The sequence below is a fragment of the Trichoplusia ni genome, chromosome 18, assembly GCF_003590095.1.
Source record: "Trichoplusia ni isolate ovarian cell line Hi5 chromosome 18, tn1, whole genome shotgun sequence".
Lineage (NCBI taxonomy): Eukaryota > Metazoa > Arthropoda > Insecta > Lepidoptera > Noctuidae > Trichoplusia > Trichoplusia ni.
The window spans coordinates 2,006,927-2,024,411 of NC_039495.1; the positions used below are offsets into that span (position 1 = coordinate 2,006,927).

Sequence of the window (17,485 nt, forward strand, 5' to 3'; positions counted from 1 at the left end):
TAAGGTCGTCTCGCCGCCGCTTCCTAAGTCGCTCCATACTATATACCTATATTTTTCTAATACGATTTAGAAAATTCTGTGATTAGGTCACAGAATTTTTCAGTTTCAGTTTTTCAGTTACGTCTGCATACATCTAGTGCCCCAAATAGTAGGTAAATAGAATGTAAGACCTAAATTTTTATGTACTTACAGAAATAACGTATTAAGAAAATTACTGAGTCAAGTTTTATGTAAGTTATAAGTTTAACTAAACACGATTGTACTACTTTAAGTTATTCTAAGACATGTCTGTTGAGCTTAAGTATTTCAAGTTTCCAACTTGAATAAGTTTTGGAAGTTAAACAGTTTTTAACATATTATCTTAACACAAATCACAATGTTCGGGATTTATAATACGTTTCGAAGTTTCTCGTAAATTAGGATAATGGGAAATTATGAAGATTATGTTTTTTCTTCTTACAAAAATATTGGTTATCTTAAATTTTAGCTTGTTCTAACTTTTTTATTTATTTACAATTTTACAGAGTTAAATATTTACAAGTTAAAAAACAAAAAATATTTTTGATGCTTTAATTTAATTTAATAATTTTTTATTTTTTATCTTGTTCTTACTTAAAGTTTTTTTATCAGATTCGATTTAGAGGGGAGGTCCTTAAAGCGTAACAAAATAGCACGTACGTTTTTATTATAGACTCCAGTTTGGTCCAAAACTAGTCAGGCTAACCCATTTCATCAATCAAGTTTGAATTATCTCCACGTAATTTACGATGAAAATTTCTCACATGTTCATCAATAATATTAGTTACTATCATATTCTAATATGGGACTTAAAACAATCAAACTTAATGACGAGCGTCTCTACCTTTTTTATTAATGTGTACACTACAATAGCGCTTTCTCACAGCTCTTCATTCAAGGCTAAGGATGAATTTTATCACTTTTTGTTTGCACAAATTTCACAACATTTTACTATCTGATACACGCTGGAGAGCGCGGCGTGTTAGAGGTATGCCCCGCAATACTGGTGCGAAAAGATTCGGTCATTCGGTCAATTCGGGTCGTAACTAGAATGCGCTGTTTTTGGACGCAGTTTTTCAGCTACGTAAAAAATGACTTAAACTGAATATTTTTACCAAGGAAAATTAACCACAGTGATAGCCTAGTATGACCGTTAGACTTCTAAGTCGAGAATCGCAGATTTGAATACCAACATGCATTGACATCTTTCCAAACAGATGTTTTTACAACAGTCTTTTCATTTTCGTACGGTTGATATCCAACCTTTTGAAGGAGATTTTAAATCACCCGTAGAACTCTTTTTCTTCACCGTTTTGAGCATGTGATAGTGATATAAAGTACAAATTACTGAGCTATAAGTGGTCCAGGAAAACATACTATGGAAATCAGCACACCCGAAAATTCAGCAACAACACATGGTTGTTCATCTACCAATGAAAAAGGAAAAGACAGGTATGTTACATAAGAGCTTGATGAGATGATGTCACCAGATCACAACAAACAAACCAACACAGCTTATTTACCGCTCTAAGGCTTACCGGAAACGATGATATCATTTGTCATTCGTATTATTACATTACATGTTATTTATTTTCCTTAACAACGGGATTATAATACGATATAATTGGTAAAATAGTTTCATGCGAATTTGTCTGTACGAAAAATAAAAATTATAGTAGTGGTCTGTAAAATACAAAAAAGAGGAAAAATAATTATTTAAAATCCATCAAAATTCGTTTACCTATTACGAGCTACAGTACCACCGACAGACATACACACACACACAACTTTAAACACGCCTCTTCAGTGATTAGAATGGCATTTATTGTTCACTAAAGCAACATTATCACATCAAAAATAAATACTAAACGTGGAACTCAAACAGAATAAAAGCAAAGGGAAGGGACTCAGCTAATGCTATCCCGGGATGATCACAACCCGTTCACAAACAACAAACTGAAAATTTGATAATTGACTAAAAAACTAATAAATTCCTCAGATAAGTAGATTAAAAAGAACCATGGGATGGGTTTTTTTTTCTGTTAACAAAAAAATAAGTTAATCGGTACACAGTTTATCGGGAAGTGACGTAATGAGCCCCCACTTCCATACGTTTCACCATTGTTAATATGTTTTATAGCTGCAAATTTTTATTGATTAAAAAAAAACAAAAAACACACTGAATATTTTTAAGAAAACTAACTACCTGACAGAATAATTAGATTTTATTACCTAAACACCATATTTTACAGAAAAAAAAACAAAACATAATCCTCACGTAATCTTTTGACACGGATGTTACAAGCTCATCAATATTCATCGGTGTCAACGTAGCAGATTTATTAGACTCATATCATTACGGCCGGTAGGTATGGGGTAGGTAGAGGCAGGCATTATTCATGTTTCTGCAGGATTACCTGATACGAGTGATGAAGATTGATACGGCGTTGTATTTCCTGTTGATTAGGTTAAATATTTTGTTTTTCCGTTAATGTTGTGTGGCTAAAAATTTTTTGTATATTAATATGACACAAGTTTTAGACAGTGCCATCTAGTCTCAAACTAAGCAAAGCTTTTATTATGAGTACTAGATAATTTATAAACATATTTGCATGTTTCTAAACGTCTAGACACATTGCATACATAGAACAAATTACCGTATATTATTTAAGTTTTTTAATTTCTTTGCTACGATAATTAGTCGCGGAAAAAATCTTGGTAAGATACTAAATGGTTATCTTTATTTCGATTTGGCTACTAAGTGTAAATTATTATGTAGAATGTTCGCTTACGATCACCAAAGAAAGTGCTGTGGAGAAAATGCAGGTGCAGAAAAAGTAGCGCTTTAAAATGGTCTTTGCGCACGTTTTTCTTATAATTCAAAATCCTATTCTCATTTTATATAAAACTTAATAAAACCTATTTACAATAAACAATCTAAATCCAAAGCGAAATCTTTTCAAACGATTTCCAGCTATCAAACCATACAGATCTGATCTACATAATATTCTTGGTACAAAGAATAAACAACTACTATATATTGAGCCCGCGTTTCAAACCACATCTACTATATTAAAGTCCAATATAACTCTGAAACAATAGCACACAAAATCTACATAAATATATTGGCACGTACTCCTGACTACAACACAATTCGTTTCAAAACAAGATTTTAAAACTAGGATAGGCGAATACGTTCTATATTTTCCTAGCTATCGAAAATTGCTGAAAAATATAGTCTGGATTTCTAGCTGAAAATGTTAGGTTAGTAAAAGTTGGGGACAAACTGCGAGAGATTTGAATGAGTTATGTGAACCAAGATGGATTTGGTGACAAATATGTTTTATGAGAATTGTAAAAGATAAAAATGATTTTATTGCGGCGCGATTTTGAGCTTCAGAGGGTTGGGTTTACTGATTGAGAACTTTGTATGGTAATAATAATTGAGCTCAAAAATCCAGATGAAAATATCATTTGAATTCAAAACGCGAGCTTCTCAAGAGTTATTGTGCAAGGAGTATTGTAGAGTTATTAGTACTGCTTCATATTCTCGATCAAATTATTCGGCGTACGTCAGATTATACGTGAAATTATTATCATCTAAAGGTTTACTATCCAACCACGTTCAACAGTTCGACAAGCATTTTTGTGATACACAAATGCTTGTTCTGAGTCTAGATATCTTAGAGTATGTGACTTAACTCCAGCTCCACCAGCTGCAAGAGTCATTTTTTGGATAAATGGGACTAAAAAGGCATATCTGCAGCAAGTCTCAAATACGAGAAAACAACTAAATTACTAGTGTAGCTAACATATAATTTTCCGACTACAAAAACTAGGAAACAAGGACATTTTTTCAGTAGTCTGAGCTCCACATCGAACCAATCTATTCCATATTCAGCACGCATGCTAGCACAAAAAACATTCAAAAGCAGGAAACCCAACAATAGCTAAATTCGCAGTTATTTTCAACGAAAAAGTTTCAAACGCTTACAAATATAAATAGGAATGACGGGGTATGGTTTCGTAGTGTCCAACCAAAAGTTTGCTGAAATTTCGAATTTTTGAGGGAAGTTTTCGAAAATATATATGCTTGAAGTTCATTGTTTTTGTGTTTTATTATAGTTCTGCATTCATATGCTCGTTTGCGTTTTGGTTTCTCATTTCTTTTTATATAAAAAGACAACTTCTGAAAATCGTGGTCATATTTTCAGTGATAATTCTTTTAATTATTTTTTGGATACAACCAACATTTACTGGAAAATGCATCAAAACGTTACAGCAAATTCAACCTTAACTCAACAATATAACACTCAAACGTCTTCCAAGACAAAAATCGACCCACGAATGAGGAATGAACTCCGAAACCTTGGAAACAAAACTGGAATAAACTGGTTAGTAGCAATATTAACTGAAAGCTTTGGTCCAGTCCATTGCTAGGCCCATCAGAAGGACAATAAATGCGGTAGTAAAGAGTTGTCGTAAAATGGAATCAGGCCGAGAGGCCTTGAGTGTTCGTGTGTTATTATGTTGGACCTGTTCGTAGTTTATTTAGGAAGAATTTGATTTAGGTTTGTAAGGCGTAGTAGTATTGATTTCTGACTTCCAGTTGGTAGGGTCCAATTCGAGAACTTAGAAAATTGAGTGGTGATGTGTGCTGTTATGAGTCTAAGCTAGGTATAACAATTTTCAAAGTTAATTAAATTGAACTCTCTCACAAGATTCTGGCTGTTGATGAAAATGGATATCGTTAGATAAAACTAGATTTTAAAATCAGCATTGCCAAATTCAGATCAGTGTGGAGTCAAATGTGACGTTTGTGGGACCAAGAAGGCTACATATAAAATCGCCATGTCATTTGCATGACTGTGGGACAAAGTCCATAAAAATTTCCACATCCCAAGAGATTAAAGTACAGTAAAATGATCACTGCTCTTTTCTTCCTTCAAGACACCATAGTCTCGTAATTTACCAAAGAATTCCCAATTTTAAAAACAATAACGAAAAACAAAAAAGCTATCGAACTGCTATTACTTTTAATGGCATTCAAAGTTGATACCCCGCAACAGACCAGTCAACTTTAACAGTAGCCATAACACTGTACCAATAGGAGCAACTGTACCCATCCGTCAATCACCAGCAAACCGTCCGTACCGTAAGCTAGTCGTAAATCAGTGGAGTCAGAATCAGACGGAATGTTCTCGAACACCGCCATGAGAGAATGAACCATTAATATTTGCTTTAGCCGCTTAATGATCGCATTCAGCTCAAAATCACTGATTTTATGGAAATTCAGTAAGAGTATTACTGTACGGTATAAATTGGGCTTGTTTGTCAGTTTGGCTGCCAATAATTTTAATCGGATATTTTAAATGAATGATGGTGATTATTGGAGGTAATTTTGTCGGTTTAAGGTTTTTGGCATAATAGCGTGTCTTTTATGTCTCCCAGAAAATGTTTTTTTTTGCTATAAAAATGAGTTCTGGAAAATAAAAATGGGGTATGAAAAATTGAAGTCCAATTCTCAGTCCTATCCAATATGCACACATAATTTTATGCGAATCGGTCGAGCATGAAAAATAGTTGTTCGATTCTCAGACCTACTACACAAAATTTAATGCGAATCAGTCGAGCCGTTTCGGAGGAGTTTATCTACGTACACTATGTCGAGAATTTTGTATATTAGTTTCATAACACTTACCTACTATTTTAATATGTAGCTGTTTTCAAATAATTTTATATTTAAATCTTCTGGTTACTTACTTCTTTCTATCCGAATATCTGTCAACAAATTTCCAAAGCTGCGAGATTTATGTGTCAATTTGTTGCCAACACAAAATCGGTGTTAAAAAAAAACACATTCAATAAACCCTCTAAAGCTTTAGAATTAGCCTAACACAACAAAACAGACGATTCAATTTGAACGGCACCCGCCAAAAACGTACCAAAACATACCAATTTATTTGTCACCACAATAAAAATAAATTGTATCGCTTCTTCATAATCCCGTCCCTAACCCGTTTACTGCGCCAGTAATATGATGAGATCCGCCAAGACGATTCCCTGGACACGGCAATATCCGTTGCTGCGTAAATAACGGACCGACATAAATATTAGATAGACACCAAGCAATCTACAGCGAACATTATCCTGTGATACGTTTTAAGTGTTATTGCTCTAGGGCTGTGGTGACGGGATTACGAAAGATATTTCGACGTTATACTGACGGATGAAAAAATTGAATTGGCTGAATTATGTGACGTCACGCGATCGAATGTCTGGGTTGGTCTGGATTATTTTTACAGCCGGATTTAATTTAAATTGGGTGTGAGGTTCACGTATGTGCACGGAAAAATATTTTTGGGATACAGATCATAGATTAAGGCAAGGAAAATTTTTGTAGTTACTATTTCACAATAATAGGTTAACAGTAACCTTATAAGGTAAAACTGTTTACAGATCTGATCTCTCATCAATATCTTCCAGAAACCCTTTGGATAGACAAAAAACCGGTTAAGGTCGAAATCGCAACACTACGGGTCCCGTACTAAGAGGCTAAAATGTAGAAGAGAATTTGTCACCTATTGTACCAATCGTTGTTTCTCCACGACACTTTTTTATTCTTATAATAAGTCGTTGTAGAGGTAACGAAAATACAGCATCTCTAAAAAAGTAGCTAGCACTGCATAAAAGATACAGCCTGATCACTGACGGACGGCTAGATATCGGAGCTCAGTAATGGACTTTAGTTTTCAGCCTCTAGGACCGGAATACCTAAAAAAGGTATTAAATGAATGTAAGTTAGAGGTGCTTTGAAGTAATAATATTGCTTTTTACTCATTTTTCCATTGCCATAGTGTGAACATCAATGGATAGAAGGCCGAACAAAAAGTTGTGGAAAAACTAAACAAGTAAGCATAAAATTTATAACGATTTCATAAAAAATATACGCACTAATGAGCATTTATTAAACTAGCTAACAAGTTGCAGAAAGCCCTGACTCCTAACGAAGCAAAAAATAACTTATTTAGCGAAGTCTAAATAAAAAAAAATGTCGGTACACATACAATGAAAAGTTGCTTCATTTACTATCAGGGGTCTACCACAACAACTTCAAGTTATATTATTATAAAAGTGGAAACGGGACAGCGCATAACACGGTATAGAGCGCCATCTCTCTCCCACATAGAGCAGTAATGTTACTTGAGGAGGTGTGTGGTAGAGCCCCTGATTTTTCGAAACACCTGCAACCGCGAACTTTCGGTTCAACTGTATATTAATTAAAAGTTTTTTCGCTAACAGTACCATGCGTTAAACCAATATTTTAAGTGAAGAGGTCTGGCAGAAAGCCAGGTATGGCAAATAAGTTTATTTGATTTTTAAAGATGAAATGTAAAATTGTTAGTTGGTGAAGTACCAAATTGATTTTATTTCCTACTTTATTATTACTAGTTGACCTGGCAAACGTTGTTTTGCCATGTAAATTATTTCTATTGCATTTATAGTGTAGGAAAAACATTTTCATAGAATAGGAGTGGATAACTCTTATGACTTATTTGTAGAGCTTAAGTAGCCTCTTCAGACCTATTGAATGCATATAAATCGGTCAAGCTGTTTAGGTATTTTATGTATATGTAGAAGATTATGCTGATGCTGATGACGGTATTATGTGAAAATATTATTTTTACCTTTTAAGAATTGACTACATTTTTTAATAGTAGTAATTTCATCGAATGAAGCTTTATTTAAAAGACGATCTGAAGGTTATGCTATTGCTTAGCCTAGATTAAAATAATTGCTCAAGTGCTCGCCAGACAATTTTAAACAGCTAATAACAGCATATTATAATCAATTGAATTTGCACGCCATGAAGCCAGGCAACTTAAATGTAAAAACAGTCTTCGCTTTGCAACATAACTGCGTCGCCAACTCTTGCTAAGTAGGTTTAAGCGTCTCTTTGATAGAAATGAAACTATTTAAAGTTGTGCACGTCTTAGTAACAATGCAGCGACAATGTGCAGTGTATAGAATTATACGAAGCGTGAGGTTTTTGTATGTAAGGAGAGCTGTTTTATTTAGTATCAAAGTGCATGAACTGAATCATGGGTTTTATCGGTATCTTGTAAAGTTTTTGTGAAGCATATCACAGTGTCCACAGCCAAACCATTACGACGGTATTGTGGGGCTTAGTTTATAAGCTTTGCATTAATTTAAGACATGGGTTTTCAGTACATATTTCAAAATAATGCTTGAACCTAGTTGTTATACCTATGTATATAATAAACGAGACAGTTTGTAAGTACGGATAGATGTTTTTTCACGCAAAATTCTCAGAATAGATTTGAACGAAATTTCGTATACAGGTACCTTATAATCTGATTAAGCCAAAGGATAGTTTTTAGCTTGAGTTGATGTTCCCGCAAGATCACCTTCGATTCGGTAGAGTCACTGCCAATCGACCTAACTGAGAGTGCCTGTGTTAGCATTCAGGCTTGTGCACTATAGTATGTCCCGCGGAGCTGGTTACGACACAAGCCGTCATGGCCGAAAATATTTCAGGACACTTACAACTACAAATACTTTTTGTAATAATGACACATAACATTCCGCAACTTTCACACAGCGTCATCTAGTCTTATACTAATCAAATATCTTAAAAGTATTAGAATACTGATAAACATACGTACATATATGTATTTATAAATATGTTTTTGGTGTAAATCGAATCCGTAGTCACAAACAACTAGAACAACAGGCCAGTCAATACTATTTCAAACACTACACGCAAATATAGAGTTATTTTTACGTCCACCCAATTACAATAACATGTTTAACAATAATAAACGAATAATTAACCACTCTATATAATTACGATTGACTGCTCTCTACAGTCGTACAACAACAAAACACATTTTATTTTCTGTTTACTTTCAATCAGGTCGAATTGAAATCGTGATGAGTTTGGTAGAGCCTTTAGGCTTTTCAGTAAATATGTGTTCAAAAATTATAGCAGCTGAAAGAAATCCCTTTTTTAAGGCTTCACATCTAAAGGGAAAAATACTCACCCTTTTATTTAGGCTCTTCAGTTTGTTCGTAAAATCTAGGCAGTATATTTTTTTGTTTTTTTTTTTACAAAACAAATTACCTTTTTTTGCGTTCTTTTCGTAGCTAGAAATACTTTTGACCGATGTCAGTTGAACGATCTCTTAAGTTTTCAATAAAACGTCTTTGCTGTTACCACCTAAAACATATTTTTAATCTTTTTTTTTTTGTTTAATTACTTTAATGTTGCGGATTCATAATTTGAGGATAGTCTGCCTAGTTTCAGACCCAACCGGATTCCTTAATGTCCTATTAAGTTCGACTCGCAACCCCTATTAATAGTGAGTAAACCATAATTAATAAATAAAACCTTCTTTTTAATTGGGATACACGATTTTTTTCTCCTGTGGTTTGGTTTAAAAATTGACAGGTTTGTATTCTTAACTCTTTAGTATTTCTCGACGAAGTGAAGCCAGAGAGCATCAGGAAATCAAGTCAGTCAGTTTGCGAACTAGTTTGTGCGACAAATCGATATTTATTCAATGGATGCAGTGCAAAGACGGCGCCGGCTCAAATTATAGAGACAGTCTGTCTGTGTTTCAGCGATAAACATATGGGAAAGATTCTAGTTGAATAAAGTAGGCGTTATTATAAGCAAGGCAGTGTGAAACTTTTGTTTTGACCAAGAATTGTTTGAAAACAGTTTTTTTTTGCAAACAACAACTACAGTGTAATACTCTAGAATATATTTCTATAAACAGATAGTTTATTACTATTATAAAAACTGAGATCATAGAACGAAAGTTTGTATGGTTACGCATTGTATTTCAAAACATGTATAAGAAATACTAAATATCTTCCAACTTCAAACCACGAGACAGTTAAATCAAATAACTTCAGAATACAAAGGCATTCAAATCATATCAAATATTAACTGGAATTCTTCAAACTACAAAATCTGTCTGCGACGCTGTCAATCAGCAAGCGTATTCTCTAACTTGTAAAAGCTACGAAACAGCGAAAAAATAGCGATATCGCTGATACATCGCATTTTGTTTTATTCAAATGTAATGTTGACAACAACATCACTAAATACTTGCTGTCGCACAGCTATTGCAAGTTAGGTAATAACACTGCCGCTTGACTTGAAAAACTTTCACCTCACCACTGAAGGTCGAACAAAGTCAGACTAAATCAATATCTTGAATTGTTATGACGATCACACGTTACATATTAGTCGCAAATTTATTTCGGCTACAATATTATGTAGCTACGCTGCTACGCCGTAGCCTCGTAGCACGTAGGTGCGCTACGGACAGTGAAAACGATAGCTACGTGATCTTTTTGGGGTGATTTATAGAAATATACATCAGGAGTGTTTTAGCGAACTTGTAGTCGATATTTGTTAAATTCTGCGCTACGGATTTCCAACATATTTTGTGAGAATCAACGTTTTCTGAGCTATTTGTTGAAAAAACATAAAGTCTGAAAATTACTCTTTCTTGATTTAGTCCGTTGATGAACAAAAGAATTTCTTTCTCACATTGTCAATGTGCCAGCTTTAGAATTTACATAGTCATACACATTAATTCTAGCAAATCCACAATGCAATACAATAAATTAGGCACCAAAATTTATTACAAAATTTATTCAAACATTACATAAAATATCACATAATTATACGTACATAAAACATTATATATAGCACACCAACATAAATGCACAATAAGGCGCAGTGAGCTAACACTGTTTAATTTATCGTCAGAATAATTTGCGCAGAGAATGTTGTTATGAACATTTACTGCGAAGTAAATGAGCTGTTTATGTGCAGGAAACTGATTCCACGATTAATTTGTTTGTTGCTTCATTTTATAATGAGGAAAGAATATTATATTATTAACTTATGTTTTTGCATCACCGAAGGGAGCAAATCTCTACTCCATTTTGAGAAGGTTCTTACATCAGCCATTTTTGGCACACAGACATTCAATCCATCTTCGCCTGAGCTAGAGTGGCGATGTCTTTCATCATGGAAAAACCATTTTAACTGCTTTTGAGGCATTATTATGTTTAAGTAATATTGTCCTATCATTCTCGATTAAATTTCGTTTCTAGGAATTTTGTTCCCACCAAATCTCCTCCACCGTCAAATTTAGTGCAGCTTCAATACGAGTTCTATAATCTAATCCACAATCCATATTATTTTGACGTAAAATTGAACCCCACCATCACTGCAAATAAATTGTGTCGTCCTCCGAAACTTGCCAGTCAAACCTACCCATGGTGAATTAATCTGGTTTCCTACCAATGAATTAATGACGTCACCCTAATTAACCCAAAAGCTAATAGGGGGTAGAGCACACCATAGCACCATAACGACTGCCATTAATCCTGAACCATGCAAGAAAATTGGGACAGTAAGGTCTATGAAGAACAAAAGGATGGTGTAAAAACTAAGCAAATAACGCTAATATAAGGAAAATGGAAAAAAAAAATGTTGAGGATCGATAGTGCATCGGTAGTCCATTTTGAGAACCATCACACTTATTCGTTTTGTCCACGATTCGTAGTCAGATATTGATACTATTCTGATTATATGGAAAATTAATGAAAGATTAATATAAGGAGAATAGAAAATAATCCAACAATAACAATTTAAAACGTCATATCTTTCCTCCAGATTCAAATCCTATGTAATAATAATTAGGTACCTTATACCTGCCCCGGGGATACAGGTGTGATTATATATTTAATAGGTAATAAACAACAGAACATAACTCGCAAGGTCCACTTAATAATTGAGCGGGTTTTAAAGTGAAATACTCGGGGGTCGTTCTAAAATATAATTAAATAGGTCGGAGAGGTCATATGACACTGTATTATGAAATAACAGGATGCTGACGAAAGGAAAATGTATCAGTAATCAACCAATTCGTAGTATTGTCTTTATAACCAACCCTAGTTTTGCTGGCTTGGATGTCCGTTATCACGTCAAAGCCATATCCTTTCTTAGAAACTGACTTCATACCAAGTTTCATTGAAACCGGTTTGGCAGTTTTGACGTGAATGTATAACAAATAATTTTCGAAATCTTAACAAATATGAGTGTCTTTTTTAATTTATATATTAGACGTTAACCGCTGAAGCGAGTTTAATTATTTTTTAACGGAAATAACGATGCATTATTATGAAATAACATAGTCTAATATTATCAGTATATAAGTAAAATATTCCCATAATTATACTAGCAAAACCGTAAACAACACGAGAAAAACCGCTACAATTTCTAGTTCATAACATTAGTATGGATTAAACACAACAAACAATTCAGGTGCAAATTCCTTTCTACTGCAATTAAATTTTCGCACATCGCACTAGAAATATATGACCCTAAGCTAAATAGTTGCAGCTATGTAGCTTAATACTCATTAAAACATCACATAGCTACCAAGATTTCGGGGAAAACCATCACTACCTATTAAATTAAGAACGGTGCTATTGCAGAAGGGAGATGGCACTCTACATTGTAGAGTATGTTGTCTCGCTTCCACAATTTCAACAGTTACTTTAGAAGAGTTGGTACGATTTCAGGTAGATCGTATTCTCTGTTTAAATACTCCTTGCTCATGAAATAGATTTATGCCACCAAAAATGTAGAGAGCATGGCGTAATTTGGACGGTCCTGTTCTCCTAGACTACTACGAGCTTTTATGGCAGGATTTGTCTTGTATATGTGAAATGCAGTTCAAAATTTAGTGTGCCGTCTTGGTTTCATGGTAACAGTCTTGTAATGAGGGTATAGCTTTAAAGATTCTTTCTTGAGAAACTTGATAGGCATATTTTTTTAATAAGGGTGAAAAGTTTTGAAATGTCTTATCTACGATAAATAATAATGGCTAATTAGTGAAAGTACAACAAACAGGAACTTAGAGGTTTTTGAAGTTATAATAGACGATAATATCGTATAAAAACATTTTTTGAATAAGTAAATCCGTTACTTGAATATTATGTGTACTAAAGTATTGTACATAGTTAACACTACACAATCTTATTAACTTTAATACGCCAATCTCGAATATCCTTAATCAACGCCTGCGTTTGGTTGCGTTTTGTACATTTTTTCCGTACTATGTGACCATATATTATTTATATCACATTAAAAATACAGCTTCATTAAAGTAAATAAACTTCGTACACGCATTACAAAGTCACTCTACAAAACGAAGTGGCTTAATGCCTGTACTATGAGATCTTAAACTGGTGTCGTTATAGGAGCGAGACGACGTTAAATATTTGTAGTTCTGACCGTAATGTTGATATTCAACCTGGCGTCTGAAAATATGTATGACTTGCAGGCCTGTGTTATCGTGGCAATTCTACTTTCTAACTTTTTCCGATTTTCTACTGAGTAACAATTATTTTGGTACATGCACATGAATTTAAGGCATGAGTGCGTATCGTGAGTCAAACCTACGACCTTTGACTTGACAGTTCAATGGTCTTACCACTATCAGTGTCACACATAATGTAGAGAAACGTCCCGTTTTCACGACGACCATTCCTCTTTCTCAAAAGTTCGCGGTAGGAGGGTTGAAATAGTAAGTAATGCAAGTATAATGCACCAGTATTTTATACTTTAGTTAGAAAACATTGCAGAAACACGAGGTAATGAAAAGGGAAAATAGGGTAATTGTCTAGTTTGTGGCTGAGCAAGAGTTTGTAGAGAATGTTCAGGTAAATATGAACTGCGTTATGCCTCTAAAATGTAATCTACTCGCCACTCTAATATTAAAACAGTGTTAGCATTTTCATTAGAAGTTGTATTAACTTGTAAATAAATGCATTTTGGTTTTTTCGTCAATACAGTAGTAAGGTTTGGTAAAAAAGCAAGCTTTCAGACTGTTTATTTACGATATGAGTGATATTGGTTATGTGATTTTGCAGAAAATTATGTAATTCACTATGAAACCTTTTCAATAGTCTGTAGGCGTCGTTTTATGTTTAAAATTTATAATCTTTATACTTGATCCACAAAATGTTCGTTTTAATCGAAAATAGAGTTAATAACGTTGACATTTCGAAAGTACCCAAAAGCCTACTTGAATTGAAAACTTTTTATCTGAAATGTAAAACATTTTGGTCTGTTTGGTAAATTAGAGAAATTACTGTTTACAATTGTTATAATGTTATCAGCTGTATCGTATCATAGTATCTATTACAATATAACCTTGGAGAGTTCCAGCTAGTGTTGTTACAAGACACTGCTCTATAGAGAATTGTCTCATTTACATTGCTAGTGAAGGGACAGGGTTGAATTTGTTTTATCGATTGTTATTTATTAATTAACAGTAAACTTTTGTTAGAATCATTTCTAGACTAATTTTAAAGCGATTTGATTATTTTTTGTTTCTATTTTTTTTATGTTTTAGTTTACTATAAGTAGATGATATGGTAGTGAGTGAGGAGTCTTAGTTAAAAACTATTAGTGAGCTATATTTCAATGCCTCAAATAAATCACTTATTGTTTTTTTGCAATAAATTACTCTACTAAAAATGCTAATCATATTCTAAAATAGGTATCAAGTCAGTTACCAACAAAATAAATAAAAAAAAACACTTCATCGATATATCGATAAACATTCCCCCATCACTACACCCTATTACCTTGTTTTTATAACAGCAGGCATTTAGCTGTGTGAATTGAAACGCCGCGGTCGATTCTGTATTAACATAATAAACACATTACCGCAGTTAAGCCCTCATTGCGAGTCAAACTTGGAGGTCTCGAGGCATAAACATTTGTTCCGTGTGAAGAAATAACGCTGTTATTATAGTTTTAGATTAAAGTTTCATTTGTGGCTGGATGTAGTTTGTTTTGAGGTTATATTAAGCCTCATTTAAAATGTAAGCTTGTAAGATAGGCGTTTGAATAATAATAATAATATTCCAAGACTTTTACACAATGCTTTCTAGTCTCAATGTAAACAAAGCTTGTATTATGAGTACTAGACATCTAATAGACTTACTTAAATATTTCTAAAAACATACCTAAATATTATAGATAAATTACACCCAGATACAGAACAAATGATTGTGGTCATCACACTACCATTTGTCCTTGGTGAGATGATGAGTTACAATTTAATGTAAGTCGGATTCAAAAAGTTCATGAATCCTCGTTTTAAAAATCAACCAATCACAATAATTCGCACTTAAATAAAATGATTTAATCGAGAAAACCACACAATACAACACCATTACCGAAACATTAATGAAAATATATTGTACACCGAATTATTATCATACCAGAACTGTTTAAAATCAAAGTGCTGACGACCCCTGTAACGCAGCGGATAGGCGCGTGGTTCGATCGCGGTTTGGCTGTTTAAATAAACTTATTGAAAATGTGTTAAATTTTGGTAATGATAATAATATGTAAATATTGTCTTGGCCTAGAAATACATACAGTGCTCTGATGGTGGACTAGAGCTGCAGGTTTGACCCTTGGAAAAAAATCTTAGCCTATTTCTGAATACTTTAACTGTCAAGAGGTTGGTCAAAATCATCAATTATCTGCTACACCGTTATATTGTTTTGTTTTAGAGATACAAATTTCTGCTACAATAAGTCAAACTCAGCCCAGCTATTAATTGTTAATGTGTTTCAGAAAAAAATGAAGTATTTTAAATTGAATTATGTGACTCCATTCACGTGGACTTCACTACACGCGGTGGTTCCCGTTTCCTCACAAATGTCGGGATAAAATATAGCCTTGACCCCTCCCCCCTCCTAAAAAAACAATATTTAAGCCAAATTTCAAAGCCATAGTCCATTGTGATCAAAGTGCTGAATAACGTATTATTATTTAAAAAAAATTAAGCCTACATCCTTTCTCAGTCTTTAGACTATCTGAGCAATGACTGTCATTACAAACAGGTTCAGTAGTATAGAAGACAGTACTCACAGCACAGAGCAGCACAAGCAGTAGACAGCGTATCACCATCGTGTCACAGTTGACTCTCCTCCGCGCTTGACATTACGGAACTAACTCATTTGCACCTGGAACAAGGAAAACATATATTAGTCTTGTTGGTGTTCTATTGTCGATGGTAAATTTATAAAAATTATAGACCAGTAGTTTCAGGAACAAAAAGTCCAAAACTGGACCCCACAGATTATTACTGCCCCTTTAGCCAAGTGAAATATCCACAATAGATAGAGTTAATAGAAAAAGCTCGATTGCAAGGAGATGACAAATATCGATTTCGTACATTTGACGCTTAAAGACGCTTTAGACATATGTAGACTGCAAAAAGGTAGACTCGAAACTGTATTTATTAAATAACGACTCCAAGTCATCGGTGTCAAGGACAGAGGTCTATGCAAAATAGTAAAATATTTTGACCTCTTTTTAAGTCCACTTAAAAAGGCGTAATAATTTCCTGTTTTCCTTTTAAATTAAACTGAAATTTTTGGCAACATATACCCAAAATAATATAACCGAATAACATACCAACCACATCGCACCACGAACCCCATATTGGTGGGAAGTTTTCATAACTATTCCATAATTTTGGCACGCCACCGGCAACGCTCGCGAGCGTGCCGTGTGACGTTTCGTGACGTCACACGAAGAAGAAAGTTGGAAAACAAGCAATTTCAGGTCACTGGTTATTTTTTAGGATTTGTGGAGTTTATATTGGAAAAAGGATTGAAAAAATATTGTAAGAATTTCAAGTAATTAAACACGAAAAGCAGACGATAGGCTAAGATAATTGCATTTGTAAAGAAAAAAAACGAAATTATGGAGGTGTGACTTTGAATTGTCAGTTGGTTATTTAGCGTGATTTTCTCCACGTTAGTGCTTGGAGACAAAAGAAAAAGCTTTTATTTCAAAAATGGCGTTTTCCAGGCATATTTAAAGCGTCAAGCTAATGACTCTAGGTCATGCACGGTCCCAAAAATTCATTCTTATGGAGAAGAAACTGCAAACTTTAATCTTCTATAAGAGTCCACTATTCCACATATTGATAGAGTTTTAAGATACTAAAGTAAACTTTCCAAGAAATATCTCTATTTAAAAAGACTCACCAATATCAATTACAATTAAGCGGTTTCTCTTTCTATAGAAACTATACTATACTTTACAGAAGACAATAAAACTCTCAACGGAATTAAAAAAGCAACACTAAATCTCGATTGTAGAATTTATTTTCTTTTCAGCTCGAAACTAAGTTAGCTAACTAGGTAATCGAGAACCGGCTGACATATCGAAGTATATCATTCCACCTTGGATTCGCAATTTACTCTAGCAAAGGAAACGGTAAAAGATTTAGATAAATTGAACGGAAAGAAAAGGAAAAAAGGAAGCGACCGTCCGAAAAAGGCTGACGGTATTAAGAAAATTTTGGATCAACCCCCGATT

General features: G+C 33.9%; 1 protein-coding gene across 3 annotated transcripts in view; it reads right to left on the reverse strand.

Annotated features, from left to right (window-relative positions):
- The window catches only part of LOC113502746 (protein madd-4), a 122,946-nt gene extending 106,666 nt beyond the window's left edge, over nt 1-16,280 (reverse strand). For all 3 annotated transcript variants that reach the window (XM_026884401.1, XM_026884400.1, XM_026884399.1), the window contains exon 1: nt 16,025-16,280. In XM_026884401.1, coding sequence (XP_026740202.1) covers nt 16,025-16,063 — 39 coding nt within the window. In that variant the 5' untranslated portion in view covers nt 16,064-16,280. The remainder of the gene's footprint in view (nt 1-16,024) is intronic.
- Nucleotides 16,281-17,485: the final 1,205 nt, after the last annotated feature.